Consider the following 19602-nt stretch of genomic DNA (forward strand, 5'->3'; position numbering starts at 1 on the left):
GTCTGGTCTTTTTCCGCTGACACGTACTTGCACTGCTAAAAGGAAATAATACAAGCCAGCTGATCGTGTAGCTCATGACGAATGGGCAGGCAGCGTCGTTATCTCCTTAATATACTCACGTGAATTACAGTCAGCTGCAAAACGAAGCAAACATTTTGGATTAGAAAGTTAAATTTTAATTTTAAGCAGCATTTTGAATTAGTACGCTTTAGGCAAAATGGAAAGGCACCTGAAAAAATTCCTGGATCAGGTGAAACGTCCCGGAGTTAGTGACTGGGGTTCAGTTGAAAAAATTGCTACAGAGTACAATGTAAGTAGCCTAGAAAGTTAGTCTTGTAAGTGATCGCATTTTTAAATTGTCAGCAGCATAAACATTACTTCTCATAATAGAGTCTTTGTCTCTATTTAAAAGAAGTTACTACTTTTTACTGTGTACAGTTGTTTTAGAGATACAAGTCTTAATTTCGTTAGTAAGCTATGTTGCAAAATAATTAAGACAAATATTGAGAAAATAATTGAGTGAATAAAATTCACTATCGCACTTCATTGTCCAGAACTAGTGCATTTCTGGCGTTTCGTTTCATTTTTCAACTTGCTTTTGTTCTTTTTTCGATCTTCGTGGTATTTATTTATGGCTTGTTATGAAACTTTGGACTACTGTAGTTTAACTGCGTTTGCCAGAGAGAAGAAAGTCAACCGCGAACTGGGTGGAGGGTAGATCAATAATCCGTTAAGACAAGTGACTGAGCAAACAACAGCTAAACTCTGCAAGCATAAGCTATATTCCCAGTATGGTTTTTACGTTTTAAATTTCATTTACAGTTGAAATGTATTTCTGAAATAATCTTTTGTTAACCGTTTATTGCACAGTTTATTTAGCGAAGTGCACCAATGTCTTGAGTCTACAGATATGCCAACTTTCGCGCATCTGGCGCGACACTCACGCCTGCAGACGCTCTCGCAAGAAATCTTACGGCAAATCCATAGTATTCCATTATAAACATCAATTTGGCTACATCAAAAGCGTTGTGTCTATTTACAGTGTAATAAAACTGTCACATACATGTAAATATGTGTGCATGTGTGTGCAGACTTATCTCGAATAGAAAATGTCACTCTAGCCAGCTGACCAAAGCTGGCAACCCGGCCGGTTTTTACCCAAACCAGTTATAAGCCTATAAGATGCTGAAGTAGCTATTCTCATTTAAGACGTATTATGTAAGCATTTAATATAAATGCCCCATCGCATACGAAACTACAGTTAGACCTCACCTAACACTTGAACCGACGATCTAAACCTTATTTTCTGCAGTTTTATGGCTAGCCTATATGGCATATAAATCACCTATTCTCTGCCATTTGCAAGCATTTCCTTCCTAATTCGCTTTGCTATACTTATTATTGATATTCATGTATGATCACGATGATGTTGTTAGCCTGTTGTAGCAGTATGAGGATGAATTGGTGTAAATCAGGCATGGAAATTAGTAGCCTGGCACGTATTCTTATATTTTGTAATAATGGGTTAATGATACCGTGGTTATTTTTTTCTCGTTTTTCGGCTCATGGACCGTCATTAACAATGCAGTAATGAACAATCACAAAAAAATTACCTGCAAATTATTTAATCCAAACAGATGAAACTGTATCAATAAAAGCTCGAATTATATCCGTGTTTTAAACAAAATTTTATATTTTTCAAAAGCATAGAGACAAGTGGCCATGACTTTATTCCCCCCACCCCCCATTCCATGGTCCTGTGTGGTGTCAATAGCTTAATTGTGAAAGTGAGATAAGCTTCATATCTGTCCTTCTTCCTCATTCTACAATGTAGGAGAGCTTAGATCAGGGTTCTTCAACTCTGGACCTCAATTCTAAATCCAGGCCATGTTTTCAGTTCTCCCAGGTAGTTGTTTAATAATTACTGATTCTGATTGGTCAGAGGCTAAACACTTGACTGACAGGTAAAGGAAGGTTGGAAAACCAGCAGTGCTCGGACCTCAAGGACCGTGAGTTGAATAACCCTGGCTTAGATGATGCAGCTCTCGTAACATTTACATGGTGTAGTCTTGTTGCAGCCAGGGCCAGACCTACCTTTGCAGGGGTCCTAGACAAAGCTTTAATTGGGAGGCCCCCCCTAACAAGAAAAGGGATGAGCATTTCACTGCAACACAGGTAATCTGGGGGCCCAAGGCAACTGCATATTCTGCCTACAGATAGAGTCGGACATGCTGTATATCTACCTGCACATAAGCACGTTGATCTCATATATGTCATTTTTATAATAATAATAACAATAACATCAACAATAATAATAACAATAATAATAACAATAATTACTATTTGTATTGTTATTTTTATTAATAATGATAATTTTATGTAATCATTCTTATTTATAAATTATATGTATGAATATATGTTATACATGTCTACATACACGTCTAATATATACATATAATTTCTAAATAAGAATTATAAGATAAAATGCCAAAAGTCTTGTGTTTTGTTTGATTACTTAGGTAAGGTTAGGGCTGGGTAGGGGGTTAAGGTCATCATATTGGGATTAGAGTGTTCCCAATAGAAATGAATGGAGAGTCCTCACAAAGATATAATTACAAAAACATGCTGAGGTGAATTGCAGTTACCAAACTCCCCATAGGTGTGCATGTGTGAATGGTGTGTGAGTGTGCCCTGCGATGGCTTGACTCTCCATCCTGGGTTGTTCCCTGCCTTGCGCCTGAGGCCTCCGGGATGGGCTCCGGACCCCCACGACCCTGAAAAAGATAAGCAGTTACAGGAAATGGATGGATGGATATACTCACATTTTTTTTGAATTATTCAAAGTAAATTAAAAAAATGTGAACCGTAAACTATTTTTAATGAAGTGGTTTTTACCCTTTTTAGTCACACATTTCCTCTTTCTTATTTTTTCTGTTTTGTGGTTTTTCTAATATAAACTGTACTACTGTACTAACATGAAATTTAATTTCTGCATACAGGAAGCTTCAGTTTAGCCATATTCAGCGATTACACACTGTGCATTAATTCACAATGCATGCACTTCTGCCTTGCTTGTTGTTAAGGCAAATGCAGGGCAGTGGTTGTCAGCCCATCATCTGCGAGTTACTACTAGCCAGCAGGGAGCCCCTGAGTAATACGTAACACAAATACGACGTCATTTTTCATTATTTTTTGTATGTCGTATCAGTGGAGCCTATAGAAAATGTCAATTTGGGGGTGGCCATCAGGGGGCATTTAAATTTACAGGGGTGGCTTAGAAAATAAAATAATCCATAATAATAATAACAATAATCCATATTTAGTTTTTATTTTTTTGATGTGGGACAGCAACATATTTTCCAGGGCTTGTTGACAGTTTTTACCATCACTTCACTGTGAGGTTATTTGGTTTTTCGTAGAAGTAGCTTTCACTGTAAAAAAGGCCCCATTGTATGGCTGCCATTGTGACCAAATGGCAGAAGGTAAAGGATAACAAATCATCTGAAGTTAGCTAAACCAAAAAAAGTTTCCAGAGGCTTATTTTAACTGCCCGGTTAGTACAGACACATAGGCATGTTAGTGACAAATATAAAACCGCTGCTAGTTGAAGTGTATGGTGCTTTCTGACACGACAGCATGCCGAGAACAATGATGCTATAAATAATTCTGTTCAATTATCTTTTTAAAACAATCATTCCATTTTGCATTAAAAATAAGACAGTTTGTTACTACAACAGCTTTCTTAAATGATCCCTGTTTTGCAGGATGTAAATACATTTAATAAAATGTTTAAAAGTTATTTTACCTACGGCAGTACCTCTAGAATATAGTCCTTTCTGAAATCCAGTGAAGTTATTTGTTTCCTGTTTCCGTCAGTAAATATAACATGTGACAAATAAGCTTGATACCTTCCACTGGAGAAAAATGCAGGTAGCCAACTAAAACAGCTATTTTTATTTTGACCATGCCTGCACCTCTCTGGGGGGTTGGCATTGTACTATTACACCTTCAGACTGGGGGCTCAATTCCAGGGGTGGGCAGTTGAGGTTCAGAGACCAGTTGAGTTTTAAAGACTCATAGATTCAGCTTTCTCTACTGGTTGGTTGAAACAAAATCTTGGTCTGGATTTTTACTCACTGGACCAGAACTATCCACCTCTGCTCAGTCTGTGGCAGTTTGCGTTGTCTCCCAATAATTGCACAGGTTTCCTGCAGGTACACCAGTTTACTTTCTGGACTCGATAGTGTTCCCCAGTCTCATGTCCTGGGCCTCCTAGGTCCACCGTGAGCCTGTACTGAATATGTGGTTATGCAAGATGGACGGGTGCTTCTTACCCCTCTGACTGAAACAACCCAAGTGGCTGTGAAGTGAACTTCCAGTTTGTAGCAGTGTTACAGATCTGATCCGGAGGGTATGTGAGGGCGGCGGCTCAATTTTCATACTCACAAGTCAGCAGTCAACATGCAGAAACAGGCCTAAACCTGAAGGTTTGAAGCATTCATTTGTATGAAATACAATGTCTAAAGCAGGGGTCTCAAACGCCAGTCCTGGGGGGCCCGAGCCCTACACAGTTTTTGGTTCACCCTCATTTAACACACCTGATTCATCTCCTTGTGCTAATTACCACTCAGCTCTTGAGCTGAATCATTTGTGGCGGAACTGGAAAAGAACTAAGCTACACAGGGCTGCGGGACTGCAGGACTGGAGTTTGTGACCCCTGGTCTAAAGGAACAACAATTCAAGCCTATGAAAAATGAATGAGCAGCAGGAACCTGCCTGCCAACCTGGTGTAATTCTCTAAGCCAGGGTTATTCAAATCACGGTCCTCGAGGTCCGAGCCCTGCTGGTTTTCCAGCCTTCCTTTACCTGTGAGCCGGGTGTGAAGCCTCTGACCAATCAGAATCAGTAATCATTAAACTAACTACCTGGGAGAACTGAAAACAAGGCCTGGATTTGGAATCGAAGTCCAGATTTGAAGAGCCCTGCTCTAAGTATTAATAGCCCCAGGCTCTGGTTTGAAAGCAGTTGTCACAGTAATAATGAAATAAATGCATTTGATTAGCGGTATCTGCTTGTTAACTTCTCCATTCCGATGTAGGCTGTAAGGCTGTGCTTTTTCCCTCGGGGCTTTTACGATTCTGGCTTACTTTGTGTCGAATAATGATAGATTTCTCTGACTTCTTTTAGAATAATAAAAGAATAATTCAATTATACTGTAAAACCCGCATAATGACTGCCCTTAAATACTGAAGTTGAGCATGATTGGCTTAATATGTTACGTTTTATATATGAACATGATTTGTTGGGTTGCTGTGTGGCTCTGTGATTTGGAACTCTGTGGACTTGACTGGGGGGGGGGTCACCGGTTCAGATGCTTTGACTGGCAGATTGCTTTAACTGTTGACCCCTTGAGCAAGGTCCTTAACCTCAGTTGCTCTGGGAACAGGCTGATCCTGCTTCCTCAATTCTGTGTTTCTTTCGCTTAATGTCTACTAAACTAGTCAATGCATCTTGCAACTTGGTGTCTCACTGGTCCCTTCTGTTTCACTCCTCCATGGTTATGGGTTTGAATCCCACACTGATTGCTGGGAGTTTGCATCTTCTTCACGTGTTGCACAGGTTTCATCTAGGTAGTCCACTTTCCTTCTGTGGTCAAATGACATGCAGTTATGTTACCTGGTATCTATAAATCGCCTATGATACAACATATTATTATGTGTCAATGTGTACGTGTATGTGCATAGTAGATGCTCACTTCTGAAAAGCTAAAATACCTCTAACTCGTGCCTGTAGCATGAGATTGTCACTTGGGAACTGTATTCAACAAATGACTATTTGCCCCACTATGCCTGTAGCTTATTCGCTCACAGACTGAAGCCACAAAACAGAAGGCTGGTCTTACGATGGAAGCAGGGGCTTTGAAGAACAACACGAAGAAAAACCGCTACCGAGATATTTTGCCCTGTGAGTTCAAAGTCTACACCTTATCAGATCAACAACAATGCATTTAGTTTGCTCATAAATGCCACCCTTTGATAGCTTATTGGTTTATGAATTCACTTTACGTCGAAACACCTAGAGAAAAAAATGCCAGACTTATTCAATATCAAGGACAATTGGACCAGTTGTTGAACTGTCTTCCTTGTTCCTGCATGCAGATGACCAGAGTCGAGTGCTGCTCAACCTGTTGAAGGAAGAGTTTGAGTCAGATTACATCAATGCCAGCTTAATTCAGGTACAGCAAGTCTTTGTCGTCCTTCTGTCTTTCACTACAAACCCACTCCACTGTGGTCAAACAGTGGAACATGTTTAAATGTCATGTGATCTCGTCTCATGTCTAGGGTGCCACAAAAAACAGATTATATATCGCAACCCAAGGTCCCCTGAGCAACACTGTTATAGACTTTTGGAGGATGATTTGGCAATATGAAGTGAAGGTGAGTATATATCGGTAGACTGAGAGGACTGTTATTAAAAGGATCATATTGTTACATTTGTTGATTTCTCTGCAATCATGGTACAGACGAAAAATCAAAGCGGCCTGCAGCTAAACATTTGACATTTTATGTTGGTTTTTTTTGTTTCTTTTAGGTCATAATTATGGCTTGCAAAGAAATAGAGATGGGAAAGGTACTTTCCTTCTAATGTGAATTTTTTACAAAACAATGAAAAATATAAATGTTTTCCTTGCTGTGCTCTTCGAAACAGTGACTGTGGATACCCTGAAAATAAAGGGAACCCGTTTAGAAAGGACGCTATGAGCATGACCAATATTAAACCTTGAGATGCATTCCATGGCCATCCAAGTCACCTAATCTTAACCAAATGGTACATTTATGGACGATTTGGCAGAGCCACCTGAGATGGCGTTTAGCAATCCAGCAAACAAAAGGCCACATGATGGTAATACCAGAGGAAGAAAAGTGTCAGATCCCACCAGCAGAGGGCCAGACCTTTGCAGGACCCACGCTAACGTCATACCCTCGCTTTCTTCATATCAGTGTGTACCTGTCTGTGCACTGGAAGCCTGCGTCTTTAGTCCTTTGATTTTTCTGACTATTACAGCAACTTCTGTACAAAGTTCTGCTTAACATGCCTGACATGTTCATTTCTTTCTGGTTTTTAGAAAAAATGTGAGCAGTACTGGCCACCCTGTACAAAAACAGCCATCATTGGACCATTTGTTATATCAAATGTGAGAAGCTGCCTTCAAAATTTATCTTTAGTTAGATGCATAGATCAAAGGAATTTGAAGCTTTTGCATCGTAATGCAGTCTTCAAATGTGCAATTTTTTGCATAATTTAATGTCAGGTTGTAAAAAGTTTTTAAAGGATAACATTTATAATGTTAACATCTGCATTGAACTGCGTGAGCTTGTTTTTGTTTTATTACAAATGTCTGTTTCACAAAACATTCCATTACCACATCAACAGTAAAGAAGGTAGTACAGGTTATATTTAAACTTGTGATGTTTTAACTTTCACAGCTGAATGAGTCTCTACCAAATGAGGAAGTCGTTGTGCGCACGTTTTCTGTGAAATATCAAGACGTAAGTGCCGATAGAATCGTTATATTGCGGCAGCAAATAATCAATCAGTCTACAAATACAGATGGTTGAAAGACTTTTGTAAAAAAAAAAGAGTGAAATTTATTTCAACATAATGTTTCTTGCTTTAACTGACAGCGTGGTCATGAATATGTTACACCATTTTCATCTGTCTCAGTACAACATTTAAGGGTGTATTTATGTATGCTGTCTTTATTTTTGCAAGCAGGATATACTTATGACTAATGTGAAAATTCCAGCCAAACAGAAACTGGTGTGTGTGTGTGTGTGTTATGTGTATATTACACTCTGATAAAAATGGGATTACACAATGTAATAAAAACCTGTTATATTGGCATTTTTCAGTTCCCAGAAAGGGAAGCTTAATTTTATAAAAAAAATCTGTAAATCTGTATGCCCATAGAAATGAATGGATAGAAATACAAACGTTTGTGTTTGTGTCTGTGTGTGTGATGTGATGTTTTTTTGCGTGTACTTGTGCACATGTGCACCATGTCTGTTCAGGAAACGAGAGGCCTTTCCCAGTTCCAGTACATGGCATGGCCCGACCACGGCATCCCGTTGGTGTCGGACGGCCTCCTGGGCATGATGGACATGGCGCAGAAGGTGCAGGCGAGCAGCGCCGCCCCCCTGGTCATCCACTGCAGGTGCAGCCCGGGCCGCGTCCCCGCCCCACTCGCCGACAGCGTTAGCACGCCGACGTTGGGCTTCACACTGCACACAGATCGCCCATATGCTCATTACTATGTATCACTGCATGTCGCTCCTGTTGCCAGTGCCAGGCCGCGTGCAGTCATTTGAACTCTGTGTCTGAAAATGTTCTCCAAATTAACTGACATGAATGAAATATTCAGCACCGAGGGTGGCGTTTAATTCATCTGTCACCTCCTGACTGTTTTTTTCTAACTGTGATGTTTTTTTTTCCTTCAGTTGAGTGTAGCTAATCAGTCATTAAAAGTATAACGTCCAGTTCTTTCTGATTTCTAGTGCCGGATGCGGAAGAACAGGAGTGATCTGTGCACTAGATTATATAAATGATCTTCTAAAGATAAAGGTACTACACTTGAAGTCAGTTTGTCTGTGAATAGCTTCAGATAGCATGTTTTATTTATTTGCTAACGTGAGCTACCGCTTCACTCTTAAACAGCCATACTATAGATCTTTTCTGATGATAACATTATCGCTTTAATGCGGTCAAATGCACGCAGCAAGCAGCGGGGTGCTTCCCTCCGGTTGCTCCATGCTATGGTCGCCATAGTTGCCGCTCTGAAAATGCATCCACATGTTAGTTATTAAAGCTGTACTCCTGATCTTGTCAGAGGATCGGCGAGGATTTTAACATCATGGACATTGTGCTGGAAATTAGGAGCCAAAGGCCGTCAGCTGTTCAGACAAAGGTACTGCAGCGCTGTCACGTTGTCATTGTTTTTTCAGTGCTAAAATGTCAATATATTCCGTGTCATGTTTTAAAATTCAGTAGCTGAGTCCCATTATGGATTCGAGTCTGCAGTCTGCCGTTAGCTGGTTGGCTTCGGCACAGGGGCTTCACACCGAAAAAGACGTGTAAGATTTTACTCACATCAGGTGCCAGATCAGTGCCCACAAACAGAGGTTTTTATTAACTATTTTTAACGTCTATATTCCATGGTGCAAAATGATGTTTCCTGCAGATGTTTTCCACCTGCTCTGCCGATGATCTTTGCTGGGACAGAAATAAATCGGCCCACATTTGTAACTTTGCTTTCACTTGTTTGCTTTACTGGGGCTCTTGTTGACTGCATGTAGGCACCGTGTTTAGTGACTGTAGCATCAGAACTGCCCCTTAGCATGAGGTCATTAACCCTGATTGTTTCAGAGGGAAAGCTGTTCTGCAAATGGCTACTAGCAAATCGAGCTTACTTATTTGTTACAGAAATAGGTCCAATCTGGGCATGAATTTTGAAAAATCCAAACCCTTAGTGGGGTTTGCTTGTTCCCCCTGTGTCACACGGCTCTCCTGTTGGTATTCTGCTCTTCTCCTGCCACATTTTGGTGAATTGCTGCTCCCCAGTGTGTGATTGTGTGTGTGGCTTTGTGATGAACCAGCATGTCATGCATAGTGTCCTTGTATCCCATACTTCCTGGGATAAACCCCAGGCTCACCGTGACCCTGTACTATCTATCTTTCAGCTGCTTATCTAATAGAGGGTCACAGTGAGCCTGAAGGTGGGCAGCATGAGGCACAAGGCAGGAAACATCAGGGAATGTGTGAGATGTCAAACAAATATATAACCGATGCTAGACTAGTATATAAACAACAGTGATGGAAACTGGACAAGTAAGCTAGCATGGCCAGATGATAAAGATGGGATTGATGCATAAGTTTGGTGTTGATGATGACGATGCAGATGATGATATATCTAATTTCTTCTTGTAATTTCAGGAACAGTATGAATTTCTGTACCATATTGTTTCACAAATGTTTGAGAATGCCCTGAAATCCTCAAGCAACCACTATCAAAACATGATGGAGGTACTTCAATGTTTATACATCTTTCTAATAGTAGACATCTAATGAAGACTCTATATGTATATATATATATATATATATATATATATATATATATAAAATGTGTGTGTGTGTATGGTGGGGGGTGTATATATACACACTCTCACACAGAGGACCAGTCAAAAGTCTGGACACACCAGCTTTTAATGCATTCATCTCTATTTTAGCTACATTATTCACCTTAGAGGCAATGAAGTAATACATGCCAAATATCGCAATGACCATCTGCAAGAGACCATCTCTAAATTTACTTAATTTGTAGACTCTTCATTCTTTCAACCAGCTTGCAGATGTAGCCACCTGGAATGCTTCCCCCACAGTCCCGAAGGACCTTCCACAAGTTCTGGGCACAAGTTGGCCGCTTTGCTCTTAGTCATTGATCTAACTCATCCCAAACTAGATTGATGGGTTCAAATCGGGGGGTGGTGGGGGGGGATTGTGTGGGCCAGGTCATCTGGCACCCGATGTGAGATTCTGCTCAGCGCAACCCTCCTCCACCCCCCAGAAAACACATTTTGTAAATTCATTTATATGAAAAACATTCCAGTATCACAGGGTGTCTGGCTGCTAACTTACTAGCTGACGTCTGTTTCTCAAGAAAAGGAGTGAAATATTAAAACTGGGGTAAATAATTGTAATGTCACGGAATTCAACCAGTGGTATTTTTTTACATTGTTTTTTCACTTGGTCCTTTTTGCCACCTACTCAAACGGTGCTCTAAGCAGCTTGTGTCACCTATAGGGCAGGCAGACCTGCTCACTACATCACATCAAGGTGCACATAGGGTAATTATCCTGATGAAAAACAAATGATTTCAAATAAGTGTTTCCAGACTTTTGACTGGTACTGTAAATATATATTAATGCTTAAGTATATTCTAGCTTGTCACTTGTTTTATTTATAGCTATTGCATGATTCATAATCACTTCTTCTTAATCATTGTTTCTCAGTATAATCAGTAATTTCTAAAAACTGTGACTGGTAGGGCTTGTGTCTTGCTTCCTAAAACCTTTTTATGTGTATTTTAAAAGTTCTTTCTGGTAACTCATGGTGTTTTCTAGTACTTAGCTCTTTAACTTCTCCATGAGAGAACAGAGAAGTGTGCAAAGTGAGAAACAGTCCGGAAGCACGCTAGCTTCCTCTATGCAAAGTGCAAGAGTGTTCTAAGTTCCACCAGCCTGCCACTGAAGTGATTATCTCTTCCTGCTGCGAACGACTTTGCCAGCCTTGCTACGACAATGTGAGATCGCTAAAGAAAGAAGAACGACAAGCAACATCTTTCAAAAGCAGCCGTTTGGAGTCAAACAGGTATGGGGAGCACATTTCCTGATGGGCTGGCGCGCGCTGGTTTGGTGGTCACCCACAAAAATGATCAGTATCCTTTTGCGGGTACCTACCGTCACAATTGTGCCCGAAGCCAACAGAATGCTAGACTTCACATCCAGTGTCATTTGTGATATAGAAACTGTCAGAAATATGTGGAAGTCTCAGGCAGAAGTGGTTACCAAGCAAGAGGTGGATGTTTGAAGCAAACAGAGAAGGGAGTTCAAGATTCAGTTCGGATACACTTGGTAGGCAAGCACCTCCCTCAGAATAAAACATGCTAGATTTTTATGAGGAACGTGCAGGTTAAATAAAAGCAGGGATGATGCATAAGAGAAGTCATGAGAAAGACTGTTTTGTCTATTTTGTTTTGTACATTGTGGATCCCAATAAGCTTGTTGTACAATTCAGTCCATAGATCAACATGTCGGCATCGGGTTTAATGGTTAAGTAACCAATACTAAACTATAAGGTTTTCAAGATAAAAGTTGGATTATATGTATGTAACTGGGTTGTGTTTTTTATCTACTTATTGGCATATTTGTACCTAAAAGGGTTTATTGTTGCAGATTTGTAGTAATTATTGCTGACGTGCTTTTAATGCTGTTTTTACGTGTGAGAGATAATGCTATACCAAGGCAAAACACCATAACTGCATGTTTAATTAACACTGAGTTATGACCCATATTGGGTCTTTTAGGCTCCGTTTTATCTCGTGTTCTAAATAGTTGAAATGTGCCAGCAGCGTAGTTACTGTGCTTTGCCTTTGTGAGGCATTATAGAAACCAAGCTGGCTTTACTGAGCTGTGTTACCTCTGTAGTGGGACAATCTTCTATTCACTGCTCACTAGAAACTTGTGTAAGCTGCTGGTGTGGCCTGCCATAGAAAAAGTGAGAAATGCTGGGTAGCAGATTGTTAGACCTTGCACAATCACTCATCCTGTATTTCCATATCACATGAGGACAAATCCATGACACTGTAAGGCAGTAAATACAATACATTTTAAAAAGGCTTTAAAAATACATCACTAGCATTCAAACAAGCAAACAATATCCAGAAGACAAAAAATAATGAATAGGCACTGTGTGTGTACCCCCATGTCGGTAAAATCAGTTTGTTGTTTGTGTTGTCTGGTCTGTAATAAATCTCAGGATAAAGGACATAATTGTGAGGATTTTTAGGTGACGTGGTGACTTGGTGGGAAGCACTATTGTCCTGCACCTCCAGGGTCAGGCGTTTGAATCCCGCTCTGTGTGTGTGACGCTTGCATGATCTCCCAAGGTTTCCTCTCACTATCCGAAGACGCACAGATAGGCTATCAGGCATCTCTGAAGTGCCCATTGTGAATAGGGTCATTCCAGTTTAATTCAACAATCTTACAAAAAGGTTTGCAATATCATTTTTGATTTTGATTAAATTTGGCATTGAATTACTCTTACGTTCCAGAACTTTTTTTTTTTTGTTTGTTTTTATTTATTTATCTTTTTTGTTTTTCATTTCCTTTTTGAGATATAGGGCCAATTTTTCTTTTTCTTATTTTTCTATTTGAAAGCAGGTAAAGAGCACTTTCCCAGTCTCAGTTAAGTGGAAAAAATACCCCTCCCCCCACATGATGTTTTTAGTCCAAAAATAACATTTAAAAAACAAACCTACATCCTTTTGTGGTGCTTATCTTATAATGGGGAGCAAGCGTAGGGCCACAAGAATGATTGTGCAGCATAGGGCCACAAGAATGATTCCTGGTCATAGAGGAATGTCATACGAGGAAAGGTTAGTTGAGCTAAATCTGTTCAGCCTCAAGCAAAGGAGACTGAGGGGGGACATGATCCAGGTCTATAAGATTCTAACAGGTTTAGATGCTGTTCAACCGAATAGTTTCTTCAGCATTAGTTCAAATACAAGAACTCGTGGCCATAGGTGGAAATTAGCGGGAGAACATTTCAAACTGGATTTAAGGAAGCACTTCTTTACACAGCGTGTAGTCAGAGTATGGAATTGTCTTCCTGATAACATAGTGCAAGCTGAATCCTTGGGTTCCTTTAAATCAGAGCTAGATAAGATTTTAACAACTCTGAGCTATTAGTTAAGTTCTCCCCAAGCGAGCTCGATGGGCCGAATGGCCTCCTCTTGTTTGTATAGTTCTTATGTTCTTAAGTAACAGGATAATGTTTTACACAAGTAGTATGCATACATCTATATTTCATTATAAAAATTTCAATAACCAAAATTGTAAAACATGTAGTTTGTGAGATGATATTTGACCTTGAAAGAAATTTTGACAGTGAGCTACAGCTGAGCCTTGTACTGCACTGGAAGGTATGTGTGATTCATCTGCCAAGTTTAAATAAATGACGAAGACGCAAACCCCATTTGTTCAATTGAAACGGAATGACACGTGTGTGCTGTGATGAACAGGCATCCTGTCCAGAGTGCACCCCAACCTTGTCTTGTGCCCAGCATTGTGGTAGGGGCATGGATACCCTGGCAGACTCGAGGGGCCCAGCACTTTATGTAATGGGCAGGGGGGCCCAATGTGACAATTCGTCAGGGGGCTCAGAATTTCTGCCGAGGCCCCTGCTTGGGCCACATAGGTCAGGCTCCTGGTCCAGCCGTCACCCTGACGAGGATACACAGTTACACAGTTGGAAGGAGGACGGGTGAAGTTGTTGCCCCTTTGTTCGTTGTTACACTGTAAAAAAATTAGACAACATGTTAGAAAATATTTATTTGAATTTCATTTGGATTTGTACAGTATATAACATTATGCTTGCTTTAAAGGTGTATATCCGGCATATATACTGATAGACCAGAAATGTACTGGCTCTTGATTTTATCTTTTGTGAGAATCTGCCATGCTATGTTAATTTCCCTTTTCTTTGAGAGATTCTCAGGACTCAAATATTGAAAGCTCCCACCACCCCAGCCTTAGTTCCTGGTTATCTAAATGATCAGGTAGCTGAGGTAGGAAACCAGGCTGGGGTCCACTCTGGGCAGGATGCCAGTCTATTGCAGGGCATATGCACACACTCTCACACAAAATGGCCAATTTAGAGATGCCAGTATGCCGCTGAGACATGTCTGTTTGTCTTTTCACTATGAGAAGAAATCCATACCTGGAGGGAAGCTGCAAGACGCAAGATAAACACAGAGAGCAGGGGTGGGATTTAAACCCCCAATGCTGGGGATGTGAGCTCATAATGCTGAGGCACTATGGTGAAAGTTCATATTTATGGTTATATTTGTTGTTATAATTAGTATTATACAATTGTTAAATATGTATTCATATATTAACATTTTCCATACCACTGTGGTACTGAACTAATATTTTTGCACCTGTGGCTTTCCTATCAGCTATAATAAGTCTGCCCATTCTTTCGCTCCTAATTTTCTTCTTGTTTTCTTGCGATAACATATTACACACCATGTATCTCTGTCAGACAGCAGATTACCTGCTGCATGCATCATTATGTTGGTTAATTAATTAAACTTCAACTCAAACCACTTTCAAAGTAAGCTAACTTAATGACATAATGTTTGATCCTTCACTTTTTATTCTGCCTTAGTTTGCTGGATTTTTATGTCAATCTGACTCTTTATTCTCATCTGGCGGGTTGAAAAAAAATATCGGTCGGGAACCAGAACTCTCCACCTCTGCTGAGCAGTGGTGGTTCTGGATTTCAGCTTAATCGATTTATTTGCAATAAGTGCATAAGAGCACGACCATGTTCCAAATGTTTCAGCCTCCTTATCAAATAAAAAAATGGCCCTATTACCGATAGACACGACTGTTTCTTTTTGAGTCAGTCCCCGTTCACTGTAATATCAAAACCACTGATCTCTGCTGCAGAAATGTCCCGCCAAGTCTGTAATCTTAATATATCATAAAAACTAGCATAAAACAACTTTTAGAAAAAAAGTAATAGCAATAAACAATTTTTGTTAAAAAAAACATAAATAATAATAATAATGCTTGCTGGACTTATGTAGCTGCAGTGTTCGTAGTGCTGGTCTTCCATGAAGAAAAAAAGCACCAAACCATGACATCTTAACTTTACCTTAGTTATTCGCAGTAAATTTATGCCGGTGTTCCTTCTGCAGCAAGCCTATCATTCAGCCCAGAACATCCTGCCCCAAGACCCAGAACATGAACGACACGTATGCCGTCGTTAACAAGCCCAAACAGCGCCCAGCTGCCGGCTCTGCCCCCCCTCACCCAACTGTCCATCACTATGACAACGCGCAACTAGGATTGCCCAGTTCTTCAGCCGGCCCTCTCTACAGCACGGTGAAACCCAAGAATCGGGCCAGCGGGCCTCCCGCTCAGCCTGCAAAGCCAGACAGGGCAAGACCAGCAAGCTCTTCATCAGAAGACTACGAGTTTGTCTCCGGTGAGGCTTTCCGGAATGTAGCGCTCTCTCCAAGCCCGTTACATTCACCTGTTATTTCCATACTTCATGTGGCTTCTTCAGCGAAGCCTCAACAAATCATGTCATGTTCTTTAATTTAGTTTATTCGTCATGTAATGCAGTGTGCTCATTGTGGCAACAGTTAGTGCTTAAACAGCATATTAGTAATTAATGCATCCATAGAACAAGTGCTAATTTAATTTTCACAGCCTACTGATGGTCCAAAAAGGTCTAAAAAGTCCAGAGAGGTCAGTCTAATTTTTTTAGATGGGAGGACCTGAGTAATTGGTGCTAAAGACCATTTTCCCATAGTGCAATAGTGCAGTGTTTTTGCACTGCAATGAGCAGCAGTGGTCTGTGGCTCATGACTTTTGAGGCTCAGTAGAACAGTCACATCACCATCAGGCTATTGAGGAAGACCCTTAACTGCCCAAAATGCTCCGGGGGCGCTGGAGAAAAGGGTTGACCTTGTGCTCTGATCCCAAACTTTGCTCTCATCTGTGTTTATTTCATTTTCATTTCCCTGAAAAGGGTCACATCTGAATCTACGTCTTATAATGTGTAATGTAGCGAAAAGGGAGCAACGCTGTGGTGTGACTCTAAGTGCAGCTTCATAGACACTGACCTCAGAACCTGTTCCTCTGACTTTCATGCTGACCTGTTCTTTCTTAAAAGCTTTCGGCATTCGCTGAATAAGGGCTGTGTTTTGAAGAGTTTGGTTTAGTATTTGCATGAATATATTCAGGTTTTGTCTTCTGAGGATCTGTGATGCTCACAGTTATTTCTGTTTTTTCCCCAGGTGTTTTTAGGACTCCGAGCCAAAATGCTTTGGTAATGACACTGTCTCAAGCAATGACTCTCACTTCCTGTTCCAGATCTATATCGTCAAACCGAGACACTTCTGTCTGTTGAAGGGCTGCTAGTTTGATGTGTAGTTTGCCTAATGACCTGGCTGCCATTTTGAAACCTTTTCTTCTAGCATAAATCATGATAAGCAAAAACAAAGCGGCTTCATAGTTGTTGGGTAGAATAGTCTGGCCTCGATTAACCATATGGGTATTTTGGCACGAACCCAAGGGCACCGCATCCTTGGGGGCATCAAGCAGGGTGAGCCCCCCCCCCCGTTCCCATCACAAATGTATTTTAAAAAGTGAATTAATATCTAATATATTTAATATGATTGAATATTATTATATTATTCTTTAAATTTGGTACGCACTGAGAAATAATATTTTCCCTGTGTTAGATGCATTTCTGAATTCAATCACCAATCAGCTCTATTTCTTTCTGATGTGACGTCCTCTCTGTGGTGGCCTAGCACCACTTAATACTCTCATTCTGGCACTGAGGGTATAGTCCTCGGGGGCCGCTTGTCAGTCAGCATGTTGAGGTCAGAGAATGTGTGCATGGGATTTCCTTTCATCTTACTTTGACTTCTATCATTAGAATGGAGAACGTGTGTGTTACCATTAAAATGGCAGGAGAATAAAAAGTTACATAAATGTAAAGCAGTTTCTGGTAAGGGATGGTCAGCTGAAAATTGTTCACAAAAATTTAAATCTTACCTTTCTGCAGTGAACTGAAAAAATAAACCAGTTTTTACTGAGTATTTAACTCAGGGTCAGACCCAAACTTAGATTTACACCATATCTGGCAAGTTTCCTGTTTTGAAAATCTAAAATGGTAAATACCACTGCATTAGTAATGTCCCTGGCTGCATTAAATTAAATTCTGCATTAAAGATTTCTTATAGGTGAAGTACTCACAAAATTAAGTAATAAGTCTCCCTGATTCTGCAAGAGTACATTCATTTTAACTTTTCCTTTTCATTCAGTCTGACAATAATATTGGCAATAATATTGCTGAACACATGTACCAAACCTTGGTTTGCATAAAGGATTCATAGTATTTGAGTTTCCTCTTCTTTCAATTTTACAGACCGTTAAGTCCAGTACGGGACCCAATGCAGTGAGAAAACCTTGTGAGTATATCTGTGATTTAAATGTAAGATTTTGATTAAAAAAAAAATTATTCGGGAATGCATGGCATTAGCTATATAAATATAAATTGTATCGAGATGAAATATGATATATGGAGATGCTATATAGTTGGATGTCTGCATTTCCATAAAAGCAAAACATTATGAACAACATGAGTTCAGCACAAGTTCTCCACGGGTTCAAGCTTCTGCTGTGATATTGGGGAAGTTTTCACAATTCATGCCCCGGTTGTAACGTCTCATCCTGTTTTGAATTGAATTTTTGACTTCATAGCTCCCAGCCCGTCCTCCACAGAAGATGATTACGAATACGTGGAGACACCCATGATCAGCAGGACAGCCAGCCAGGATGGCAGTATGGGTAGGCCTTGCATTTCTGGGATGCATTTCTTGCATGAGCCATTCTGATTGGCTGATTCAAAGGGGAAGTGTGTAAGATGTTCGCTTGGCGGGATCCTCCCACCCTAACTGCCTCCCCTTGCTCCTCTAGGGTTCAACTATCGCGTGAAGAAGCCCAGAGGGCCCCGCGACCCCCCTGTCCAGTGGAGTCGTGCCGAGCGCTAGGCCGGCAGTCGCCTCCAGAAGCAATGTTGGCTTCCTATTGGCTTCCAAAACTGACGCAATGATGTGCCTGTTGCACCAGGAAAAGTGCAGACGCATGGCATTATGGGACTGACCTACGAATGCTGAATGAGTTTAATGTAAACCATGTGACATATAAATAGACTGGTTTGTTCTCGTCATACAAACCAGAGAACAGAGCTAAGCACCTTCTATAAGAAGCAACAATTAATGTAGCGCTACTGTGACCGGTAGCAGTTACCATGGAGAGGGGCTCAGCAAAATCCTTCCCACCAGAGCAGTGGTCCTAATTTAAGCCTGAATCTAAAGACAGAGTGGAAAATCACTTCAACTTAAGAGCTAAGGAAGCTGGTCTACAGCTTCTGCAGACTGGTGTTCCCCCCACCTCTGCTGCTCTAAATATTTGTGCACACGTGCATGCACGCGCGTGTGTGTGTATGTGTGTGTGTGTGTGTGTATATATATATTCATGCATGCGTGTATAGCGGAAAATATTGTAAGGGTATTTTCATCTGGCTGTACTACATGAAATAATAAAATGGAAATTATTACAGACAAGAGTGTTGTTTCTTTCAGCCCATGACCCGGTGTTTGGAGAATCCTCAGGGAAGCCGGGGAGCTGAAGGAAAAACAAAAGATTCATGCCTCATCCATGTTGTTCCCTTCAGCCGCTTAGCTGTCATGTTTTGAATAAATACACCTACTTTTTCACCGATCGGACGGCACTGTTCCCTCACACCTCGATACCCCCCCCCCCCAAAAAAATAATCATGTGGTTATGTGTCCTGTACTACTAAGCGGGGTTACTGGCTTATCGGGGTAACTTGTCAGATTTAAGGTACCACAGTTTAAATGGGCTTCATATTTGTTCACTTACATTTTGCCCAGACTACCTTAAATCCGACAAGTTAACCCCGATAAGCCAGTAACCCCGCTTCATAGTACAGGCCACTGGTGTCTGTAACCTGGCCATAGTCTGTGATCGTCTGTACCCTGCATGCACCTGCAGATGAATTGCCGCAAAATCCCTACTTTTTGCCCTGTGCTCCCTAAAATAGGCCACAGACTTACTATGTCCCTGCACTGGATCTGCGGTGGAAAATGGTTGGATATAAATTTTTATGGACCGGTAACCATTTTGTCACCTACAGAGACAGATTGGCAGTTCTTTTGCC

The 19602-nt window shown here is 40.7% G+C and overlaps 1 protein-coding gene across 1 annotated transcript; it reads left to right on the top strand.

The window, feature by feature from the left end:
• The first annotated feature begins 60 nt into the window (after positions 1 to 60).
• On the top strand, positions 61 to 18985 carry ptpn18 (protein tyrosine phosphatase non-receptor type 18). Its single transcript, XM_023826728.2, has 17 exons — positions 61 to 310; positions 5856 to 5964; positions 6159 to 6235; positions 6342 to 6437; positions 6592 to 6630; positions 7127 to 7195; positions 7488 to 7550; positions 8073 to 8215; positions 8556 to 8622; positions 8888 to 8965; positions 9991 to 10080; positions 11342 to 11424; positions 15539 to 15828; positions 16646 to 16677; positions 17785 to 17827; positions 18120 to 18206; positions 18336 to 18985. Exons 1-17 carry the CDS (start codon positions 218 to 220, stop codon positions 18407 to 18409), a joined length of 1533 nt encoding a protein of 510 aa, XP_023682496.1. The 5' UTR covers positions 61 to 217; the 3' UTR covers positions 18410 to 18985.
• Positions 18986 to 19602: the final 617 nt, after the last annotated feature.

Source organism: Paramormyrops kingsleyae, chromosome 6 (assembly GCF_048594095.1).
Source record: "Paramormyrops kingsleyae isolate MSU_618 chromosome 6, PKINGS_0.4, whole genome shotgun sequence".
Classification (NCBI taxonomy): domain Eukaryota; kingdom Metazoa; phylum Chordata; class Actinopteri; order Osteoglossiformes; family Mormyridae; genus Paramormyrops; species Paramormyrops kingsleyae.